The sequence below is a fragment of the Lolium rigidum genome, chromosome 7, assembly GCF_022539505.1.
Source record: "Lolium rigidum isolate FL_2022 chromosome 7, APGP_CSIRO_Lrig_0.1, whole genome shotgun sequence".
Lineage (NCBI taxonomy): Eukaryota > Viridiplantae > Streptophyta > Magnoliopsida > Poales > Poaceae > Lolium > Lolium rigidum.
In genome coordinates this window covers 228920057-228930107 of record NC_061514.1, presented here as the reverse complement: position 1 = coordinate 228930107, position 10051 = coordinate 228920057, and the positions used below count along the sequence as shown (strand labels likewise).

At 42.7% G+C, this 10051-nt stretch overlaps 2 protein-coding genes across 2 annotated transcripts; one reads left to right on the top strand and one right to left on the bottom strand.

Annotated features, from left to right (window-relative positions):
* The first annotated feature begins 397 nt into the window (after positions 1-397).
* LOC124674067 (Golgi apparatus membrane protein TVP38-like) lies at positions 398-4551 on the top strand. The gene is made up of 4 exons (XM_047210100.1): positions 398-828; positions 2385-2621; positions 2729-2946; positions 3967-4551. Exons 1-4 carry the CDS (start codon positions 592-594, stop codon positions 4139-4141), a joined length of 867 nt encoding a protein of 288 aa, XP_047066056.1. The 5' UTR covers positions 398-591; the 3' UTR covers positions 4142-4551.
* A 2058-nt stretch (positions 4552-6609) lies between these two features.
* LOC124677486 (growth-regulating factor 11-like) lies at positions 6610-8984 on the bottom strand. Its single transcript, XM_047213473.1, has 3 exons — positions 8573-8984; positions 7664-7888; positions 6610-7359 (listed from the first exon to the last, which is right to left on the bottom strand). Exons 1-3 carry the CDS (start codon positions 8829-8831, stop codon positions 7049-7051), a joined length of 795 nt encoding a protein of 264 aa, XP_047069429.1. The 5' UTR covers positions 8832-8984; the 3' UTR covers positions 6610-7048.
* Between the last annotated feature and the right edge of the window lie 1067 nt (positions 8985-10051).

The window sequence follows — 10051 nt, the reverse complement described above, 5'->3', positions numbered from 1 at the left end:
TTGTAAGCCATGTAACGCTGTCCATCAGTTTTTCTTGATATTATGGATATATACAGATTGAGCTCTGTAGAAAAAAAAATAGACAACGTGCCAGGTCGTGTGGAAGAATATATAAACATGATTACTGTCAGTTGTCAACACAGAGCAGAATATCATTTTCCCAGCTCAGCTCCTCCTCACAATCAGGAGGGAGACGGTACATGAGCTATCCAAGGGCAAAGACGTCAATCCACAGCTCACCTCTCCCCTTTCTTTTTCCTGGTTTCCCCACTGTTTTCCACCGAAACCTGCAGGAGAAGAATACCACACAAGAAAAGGGTGTATTCCTTCCTCACCCTCAGCCTCAAGGCCTCAGCGAGTCCGCTCCAACTCCAATGCCGTTGCCTCCTCCATCCTCCTTTTCCCCATCATAAATTTCTCTGCCCTGCCCTGCCCCGCCCCGCACCAAACCCTAGCGCTCCTCGATCGCCACCGAGCGCCCCGGAAATCCGCCCGCCACCACCCAGATTTGGCCTCGCGCGGACCAATTCGGCTGCCAATAAATCCGGGGGCGTGTCCCCTTGGCCATGGCCGCTTGATCGCGCCCGGCCCATGGGGATGTCGGGGGCCGCCAGTGGCGGTGCCGGATGCGGGCGTGGAGAGTACATGAGGATCCCGGAGGATGTGGACGCCATCAAGGAGCCCGTCAAGGACGACGGCGGGGACTGCCCCAGCCTGCTACGCTGCCGCGCGATCCGATGGTGGGCGCAGATCGCCGTGCTCGGGGTCTTCCTAGCCGGCGCCGCCGTGTCCGCGGCCGTATTCCTGGGGCCCCTACTCATCGAGAAGGTGCGCAATCCCCCCCCCGCATACCCCTTGTCCGTCCTCCCCTCCCCTATCAGGGTTCGTCACGGATGATGCTAGATCCCCTTCGCTCTATCCTCTGTCTTCTGCGCGTAGTTGCTTATGACGCGATCTGGGCTCGATTCTATCCAGTATCATGTGTTGTTCCCTATTATTAATTCTCGATTTTTCCCGCTGCTGTTTCTTATTACCTTTCTTTGTGATTTATATTTAAGAACATAATAATTCTCGATTGGTATTTCCGCTGCTCGATTCGCTGTATACATATACGGAATGTCAGTAGATTTCATCCGGAAACCGCATACCACTTTAAGAGATTTGTTGGGTCAAATGGGAATGCCACTGTTGAATGATCAGGATTGGGAAATTGCGTTGCCAATCGACAAAAAACAGCCAATGTCTCGTGGTATGTATGTTGGCCCATGTAGTCACACCTAATTTGTGGGGCCAGCTTCATGCTCTTTGTGGTGTAGGCGTGTAGACGTTTCCCCTAAAAGATGGACGGGTAGGAATATAACCCCACAAGCAATTAGATCCTCATATTTTTGGTAGCCAAGATGACCTACTGATTGTGTCCTGTAGCCACTTGTTGGTATTACTTGGAAGCCAACTCTGTCAAAGTAGAGTTTCCCTGAAGTAGTTGAGAGTTTTTTTTTTGCTTTATCATTGTGGTCATGTTCATCTACTGGCTGGCTGGCTGGACTATCCAGGGGGAATATATTGGATGGTTAATTTAATTTTACCGTTATATTTTTGCTGGATGACGAGGTTGTTGTAGTTTGTGTTTTAGCTGTCTGGCTTAAGATCAGGGATTTCAATTCATAAGGGAGTGGAATATTCATAGATCTCCTGAGATCAGTTCCAGAGATGGCTGAATTGGACGAGGATGCTATTTGCTGAATGAGTGGATCACATGGCTGGTTGAATGGGCTGATGTTTCTGGTTGAAGTCTGTTTGGCATATATATAATATACAGGTCTCATGCCTGGTTTGCTGTTGGGTGGTGTAGTTTCTTTTTCTTAAACTGTGAATTGTCTTTGTATGTTCCTGAATGATTTTGGTTGGTCTCAACAACACGGAGAAAATGTTTACAACTCTATCCATCACTTCTAATTTAATCAGCTGACTCCATTCAAAAGTCATAAAATCAGGTCAGAACAATGGCATATGTCCATTGTTACATGGTTGGAGCAATAAAGTACAATTCCGCTCGCATTTGGATTCCTCTTGCTTGCTTTAACTGAAATAACTTTTGTGGGCCCCCAGAAGCTAATAATCATAAGGATGATGCGAATTGCTTATTTGATCATTTTTTCCTGAATCTACATGAGCATTATCATTTTTCATGTAGTTACATAGAATGATTAGCACCTCATAGTTATGTCACCTGTACCATTTCAGTGCATCTTGTTGCCCTCACATACAGTAGAGACTTTGTTGGCACTCGCATGTGTTTCTGCGGCAGCTTTTGATTCCCAGATTTTCTTTGAATATACTCTTGGCTTCTTCCTGATGTTGTTTTGCGTTGCTGTCATCCACAGGTGATTGTGCCACTGATTGACTGGCAATCGACAACTTTCAGCCGACCAGTTATTGCTCTAATATGTTTCGGTGCAATCGCTTTATTCCCAAGTCTATTGATACCTTCGTCCCCCTTTATGTGGATTGCGGGGATGACCTTTGGATATGGTTATGGCTTTCTGATAATTACAACAGCAATGAGCATAGGCATGTCATTGCCTTTCTTTATAGGATCTGCATTTCATTCCAGAATACACGTGAGTCTCTCACTCCCATCTCTCCCGCTCATGTTTTATCTGGATAGTACATAAACACAGTCGCTTAGTTCCTTTTTTTTCAATAACGATTGATGATCTACCTGCAGAGATGGTTGGAGAAATGGCCCAAGAAAGCAGCTTTTGTTAGACTTGCTGGTGAAGGAGATTGGTCCCATCAATTTAGGGCAGTGGCTTTACTTAGGATTTCCCCGTTTCCATATATAGTTTTTAACTATGCTTCCGTGGCCACGAATGTCAAATATTGTCCGTATATAGCTGGTTCAATGGCGGGAACCGTACATGAAACCTTCCTTGCAATATACAGGTTTGTGCCTCTTCCAAGGCTCCTTTTTTGCCTTATGTATGTATAATGATTGATGGCCTGTCTGCATGGTTTTTGAGTCACTGTATAGTCGCTGTATAGTCGCCGAGTAGTTTTCCAAAAATCACGGCGACTCACGACTATACAGCGACTTATGGTGACTATACAGCGACTTTGGTCGACTATACAGTAAGTCGCAGCCTCAGCGACTCACTTTTGAGTTGCGAATCAAAAATCTTGCCTGTCTGGTGTGTTTGTGCTGTTTTATGAGTCCATTTGCATCAATTGGCATTTTCTTTGTGGGAGTTTGCATATAACTTTAGTGTATTTCAGCCAATCAACAATCGTGATGATAATGCGCATCTGTCCTGCTTTCAGTATAAGCATACACTCTAGGGTAAACATATATTCAAACCTCTGCAAATACAAAATGTGCCTTGGGAGTTCAACTTTGGTCAAAGGGAGTGGAAATTTCTGTCTGCTAATGTGTCAAGTGGGATCCCACCTAAATCTCACTTATAGTGCATTTCGTCTTTTCTAGTGCAAACTCAAAATTTGCACTAGAAAAACCAAAATGCACTACAAGTGGGACTTAGATGGGATCCCACACCCTACTGACTGCACAGTCCATTTAGTTCTGATCTTCTAAGCAATCCATCTTGGAGTTCTTGTCAGCACACTCAATCGAGCCTACGGATCGTAATTCTACACCTGTACTGTGCTCTGGATTTTAGTCTTGTCTGTGAGCAGTGTATGTGGGTGGGGGGCTGTGGGAACTGGATTCGTGGTTGAAGCAGTATGTCAAATGTTTCACTTGCATTCATGGTGGTATGTCAAATGCTTCACTTGCATTCATGTCAGAGCTCCTGTCCGTTGTTGGCAAAAGAAATGCACTTAATGAATCAGATTAGCTGCTCCATAATTGTGTATCCTGTTTCTTCTATACATGTCGATATATTCCTGGTTTTTGTTATCTTGTGTGACGCAGTGAATTTAATTTTGTCAATATGTTTTTGCAAACAGTGGAAAACTCGTTGGAAGCTTGGCTGTGGCAACCAGCGAAGGGTCTTTCTTGTCAGTTGATCAGATTATCTACAATGTGATTGGCTTTACGATTGCCGCAGTTTCTACTGCTGCAATAACTATTTATGCGAAAAAGGCACTTCAAAAATTGCAAACTGAGGATGAGCTGTGTTGAGATCTGTGCTCCGGACAAACTTCATGCTAGGTTCCCTCCAGCTAAACTACATACAGGTGCTACTAATCTGGTTTAAAGTGTCAACAACCTGATTTCATCTGAGTGGGGGATACTGCAACAACTGTAAAGAAAATAGAGAACCAGAATCACTTCCCCTACTTTTCCTCTTCTTTTGGTTTAGTTTTCTCTAGAGAGAAAACTGCCAAAATTCCATCAATGTACTGAACCAGGGTCTGTGCAATGTATATTCCTAAGCTGTTGATTTCTTAAGGAGAAATGTTCTGTTTTGTGTTGTTTATTGAACAACAAAACGTACATTGATGGATGATAGTAATGTATAGCTAACATAAACATCTTCTGCTCTCCAGCGTGATTCTAGTTCATGATTATTTATTTTGTTGTTGCTGATACTTCCGAGATCTTTTTGTAGCATTTTTCTAATTGAAGTTGATGCATAGTTTTTGGAGCTCTTTATTAATATCGCGGTTTCCAAGTAACCATACCACTGTAGTTTAACTAACTGTTGTCAGATCGGCTTCCAGCGTAATCTTTTTCTTATGAAGTGTCCACAATTTTCATATTGATTTGCTTGCCTGATGAAGGATCAATAATGCTTTGTGCTTTTCCTGGCTTGCTGGTAGAATGTCAATTGTCAAGAGGCAGTTATCAACTTCAGATTGCTGTCCCCTGAAAAAATTACAATTCGTTTAGAAGAACACACGCTGAGATTTGTAGTCACACCTGGCTTACTTAGTCCTAGGTACACATGGTTTAATCCTTTCTTTGCGGGGACACATGGCTTAATCCAGTGTGACGAATGCAACTTAATTCAGGCATACAAACTGGAAATGATGTCTGAGAGGGTAGTGACAAAATCTTAGTGAGGCTAGTAAAACCTGTATGGACCGGAGCAAGGCTCTCTTCAAATATACTCCCTCTGATTCAAATTAATTGACTTCACTTTATTTAGAAGTGGATGTATCTAATCATCAAATACATCTAGGTACATTTATATCTAGATAAAATAAAGTCAATTAATTTAGATCGGAGGGAGTACTGAACCTTGAATTAGGAGTCATTCTTTGAAGTGATGCGTGCATCTCGGTGGTTGAAAGAATGATCTCTAGAGCTTGAGAGCTAAGGTCATGGGTGTGAACCTTCTTCAGAAACTTGTCGAAAATTTTGTGCTGGCTACTGGCTAGTAGCGATGATTATCTTCTTAGTTGACCTGCCATTGCCATATGCCAGTAGGGCCAAGGCATACACCCACCGTGAGGGACAGTGTTTAGCGCAACAAATAGGGTGTAACCGATTTATTATACAATCAGATAATACCCAGGTAATTGAGACAATGCAAGATGGTGTTTTTTTTTCCTATCGAAAAAAAGATGGTGGTTTTTCATCTACATTATCAGCCATTTGCTATGACTACTCCATTGTGGCGTCGGGTTTTACAATGATGGAGTACATGTGCAGCCCAAGGGATGCAAATTCAGCCGCATACAAGATTGCTTAGAATAGTTTCCTCAATTATATATTTTGTATTTGGGACGATGATCCCCCTAGATTTGGTTAACTTTTTTCTGATAAATGATGTAAGTGTGTTTAATTATTAATAAAGGTAGCAGAATGGCATTTAGAAAAATGAATGGTGCTGCTGCTTACTTGGTTAGGAACTGCTGACCCGTCGGTCGTGTTGGCTGGCTCGGTGAACTCATGTGCAACTTCCTAGAGTCGTAGATCAAGTCTTGTCTAAGGTCATGAACAATTCTGCATTCTTCGCAATGACTTCAAATTCCAATCTTCTGGGGATCATTTGATCCAAAGGAATTCTACAGGAATTTTGATCCCTAGAGAATTTTCCCATTTAGAGCATCCATGGTGTGCGAAAGGATAAATATGCCATGTAATGAAAAATGGCGTTGGTGTCAAATGGCTAGGTTTACCACAGTGTGAAGATTGCCAAAATAATCAATGTTCTCTCTCATGGCCCACAATAAAGAGAGATTAGAGAGAGAAAATTTTTTTGGTTGTAGGAGCAACTACTTGCTTCCATACCCTAATATTTGGCTATGGCAATGCCTCCTACAATGGTAGAAACCAATGCCAGAAGCCAAATTCACTATTTAGAATCGCTATTTGGCATACATTGTGGTTGCTCTTAGGTTGTTCGATTCATACAACTGTAATCCTTAGCATTGTTTCCTGAGGATTGCATTGCATATCCTATTTCATTGTTTTGAGCATCCTGAATCAAAGAGTTTTAAATCCTTAGCATCCTGAAAATCCTTTGAAATAAAGAGACCCTCGATCCAGATTTATTTGTCAATGGACCAAATACGTACGTAAATATACCATAAAAGAATGCACACCGATCACTGGAAGAACATGAAGTCCATAGCAATATACATTTGCATGTTTAAAGAACATAATCACATCAATCAAGCCATTTAACGGTGCAACTCAGATTGTTAGAATATACTCATGTTGAAACTAAGACAGTAACAGAATCTCCATAGGGCATTAAATTATGGATCTTCCGTTTGTTATGCAACTGACAAATCACACAATTGTGAAGGCCATTGAAAAATACACATCAAATAGCTCAGTATCTAGTCTTAACAAATTCTTCCATTGGTTTCTCTGAGTCACAATGCAACTTATCAGTAAGGGGGAATTTATCCAATCATGCCGCATCGCCTGCCCGAAGGCTGAAGGCACGACAAAGCTAATTCAAACTATACACCTAAACTGAATTTTTCAGTGACAGCTAAACAGGGGTTTTTGTGGCTTCTTCCCACAGGCATTTTGCTTGCTTCATGAGGTTATAGCTAGACAAGACTACAGTCTTAACTCTAGTTGCCAGGACAGTTACACTCTTCTTGCACCTTCTAAATGCTGCACCAATCATGCAGACTCCACAGCAGCTGGTGCTGTCACCGCAAGCTTCTTGCTACTCGATCCCTTGTCGTCAGTCTTCTTGCCACCTTCCGCTATCTTGCCGGACGCGGTTTTTGACCCTGAATCAGGCTCATCATCCTCGACAACAAGCTGCACGGGACGCTTGCGACCACGGTGCATATGACGTTCACAGTATTTCTCATTTGGAATAGTTTTTCTCCAGCACCGCCACTTTTTTCCATCGGTTCGCCGGCACCTCCCTGGTTCTGGTTCTGGGGTCTTTCCAAAGTCCAAGCAAAGTGTTGCCAACCCCATCACTGCCAAGTCCAGAAATACAGATCCATTAATTGCCTCAAATAAGTATGAAGAAAAAACATGGAAGAATGCCCAACTTTTGATGTTTCTTATTCATTCTCTAAATGTTAAGTTGCTGCTTCAAATTGCATTTCATTGATACTTTTTCATCTGTATAAACAGTGAACTGAAGATAAGATAAAGGACCATATCACACTCCCTGGATACTGCAAATGACTAACATGAATATTTGTGAAATCTACCAAATAAACAACAACTTTTGGCATGGCAAGCATATAAATAATGGTACCAGTTAGAAGGGCATACAAGTAGGGTAATTCTGAGCGCCTTCAGAGGATGCACCAGTAACGCTCTTCCAGATGGGGAAGACGAGATGGGTAGGCACTGGCACACGGGCAGCCATATATTGGTAGACCCGAGACTGCTGCTCTAGCTCCTGCAACTGCATCGCAGTAAACGACGCCCCAGCACCTTCAGGAACAGATGCCACAAGCAGTCTCATTTCTTCCTGAAGTGCTGCTGTTGCTGCGGCTGCGAATCACACAAATACAAACTTTAAGATGGCGCTCAGGTAAGAATTATTTACTTATTTTCAGTGCATAAGTCTACTGGACAGTAGCATGGCCTGACTTGGTACATAATGACAAAACAAATAAATCTAAGCAATAATAAACCCAAATATCATGTTTAATGCATGGTCAATATTAAGGAAACTAGCATAACAACAAATAGCAAAGGGAAGAAGAAAAGTGTAAGACTCTTGCTGGACTAAAAACAAACTGACCCAAATAATTAAGGAGACAAACATATCTGAACAACCAGAGTCCTCTCAGTCTATATGTCTTGACTGCTACTCAGTAACAGAACAAATCTGTTAATACATCCATTAAGGAAGCAAACACTAAATCCTTTTAGAACTAGCAACAGAAAGAAACCTCTAAATCTGTACAACGGATACAGTGCGGAAAAAGTGAATAATTTTCTGTCTCCGAGTCATACAATTAATTACTAAGCACGTTTGCTATCCTGTTTCTTTTGCAACTACTATTTCAATGCAGAAACGTGATAGAACTTCTACTGTTTTAGTGCATCTTACAGCACAACTAGCAACAGTAACAGCCAAATAACAACACAGAAACGTCTCTTGCATGATTAACCATGAACAAAATAAGTTATTTGCATGCGACCAAGAATCTGCGACAGAAGCAAGTATACCTTCCTCTGGATCCTCGACCAGAACAGAGTCCTCCTCTACTATGACCAGATCTTTACACCCGCTATCTTCCTTCCCCGCGTCGCCGCCGTTCCCCTCTCGATCTGCGCTCTCCTCCGCCTCGCCCTCCAATTCTTGGCCGGTTACTTGCCCTCCCGCCTGCAGCATCGCCTCCTCCGCCGCCTCCAGGGTGTTCCCGCCGCCGCCGCCTACGCCTCCTACAGGATTGGTATCCTTCTTGTCCTCCCCCTCCGCCGCCATGGTCGCAAAAGGGCGGCGCGAGTGAAGAGGACAAAAGGTATCTTTGGGATTGGATCGGACGGGGAAGGGAAAGGCCGGCGATACGGAGCTCTCGCTTTGACGGGGAAGGAAGGAGGAGGAGAGGGGCGTGCAGTTTGGGAAAAAGATGGGGGCTGTGGTGTTATCAGGTGTGGGTTACCTGGGGACCTCAAAATTGTTATGTGCACCTCAAAAATTGGCCATTCGATTTGGTATTGATGGTTTCTGCGTTCAGCTCTTGATATGGCAATGTCAGGGCCTCTTATACGGAACAAACTTTCTACTTCTGGTGAGAGTAGAGTAGCCTTAAGTAGGGGGAATATGTTACATGTTTAGGTTAAGATGTTTGTTGGTACTCCGTACAAGAATCTTAGAATTGTCATATGCCACTAAGATTGCAGGTGACGCCTGTTGTGAAGTATGCATATATATATATATATGAAGATAGTTAACATGGGTCTATGTCAATAAATGAAAATAATATTTTTGAATGCAAGCGAAGTATTTTTCTTGCATTTTAAAATTATCTAAAAAAAATCTTTTGAATGCAAGTAAATGTAATTTTTCATGGAAAAATACACCATGTCGAGTGTTGCTTTGAGGCGATTTAAGTATGTAAGCAAGAGTAGGTGAGAAGATTGTGTGTGGTATGTGACGAGGTCATGGGCCCTAGGTGAAAGTGCATGGAAATCTTATGTGTGGTTTTCGTAATTAACGACAATCCCGAAGTCATCTTCCCCTAAACTGGATCTAGATCTTGCCATGGTTCAAAACTGAAAGAACACGGTGCGAGATTAGATCGGCAGAGGGAGGTACATATTAATAGTTTTTTAGGGTAAGACGATGAGTTGGAGTCGAAACGAAGGCAAAACGGAGTCCGTAGGGCGGAAAGACCCTAGGTGGCGCGGCCTACAAGTGGGCCCGCGCCACTTGGTGTCTTTCCCTCATCGGGACTCTGTTTCGTCCAATTATTTCGCGACATGGCTTAAATTTCCAAAACAATGACTATTGTAGAAGATTGTGATATTCCGAGAGACTGGATACCTCAAAGTTACCTTTTGTTCACTTCTAAATTATGGTAGGGGATATTTCTTGGCTATTATGGCCTTTGGGACTTTGGAGATTTAACCCTTCCACCTTTCTATCAAAATTTTGACCTGCAATATAATGTTTAAGACGTCTTCCATTAACCATATGAGGCT

Bases quoted from the DNA above. Each gene is read 5' to 3' on its own strand.
- LOC124674067 (XM_047210100.1), top strand. From the start codon at position 592: ATGGGGATGTCGGGGGCCGCCAGTGGCGGTGCCGGATGCGGGCGTGGA. The intron at 829-2,384 runs GTGCGCAATCCC...TGTCATCCACAG, and splicing joins GGCCCCTACTCATCGAGAAG to GTGATTGTGCCACTGATTGA. The intron at 2,947-3,966 runs GTTTGTGCCTCT...TTTTGCAAACAG, and splicing joins ACCTTCCTTGCAATATACAG to TGGAAAACTCGTTGGAAGCT.
- LOC124677486 (XM_047213473.1), bottom strand. From the start codon at position 8,831: ATGGCGGCGGAGGGGGAGGACAAGAAGGATACCAATCCTGTAGGAGGC. The intron at 7,889-8,572 runs GTATACTTGCTT...TGTGATTCGCAG, and splicing joins GGTCGAGGATCCAGAGGAAG to CCGCAGCAACAGCAGCACTT. The intron at 7,360-7,663 runs GTATGCCCTTCT...TGGACTTGGCAG, and splicing joins CGCTCAGAATTACCCTACTT to TGATGGGGTTGGCAACACTT.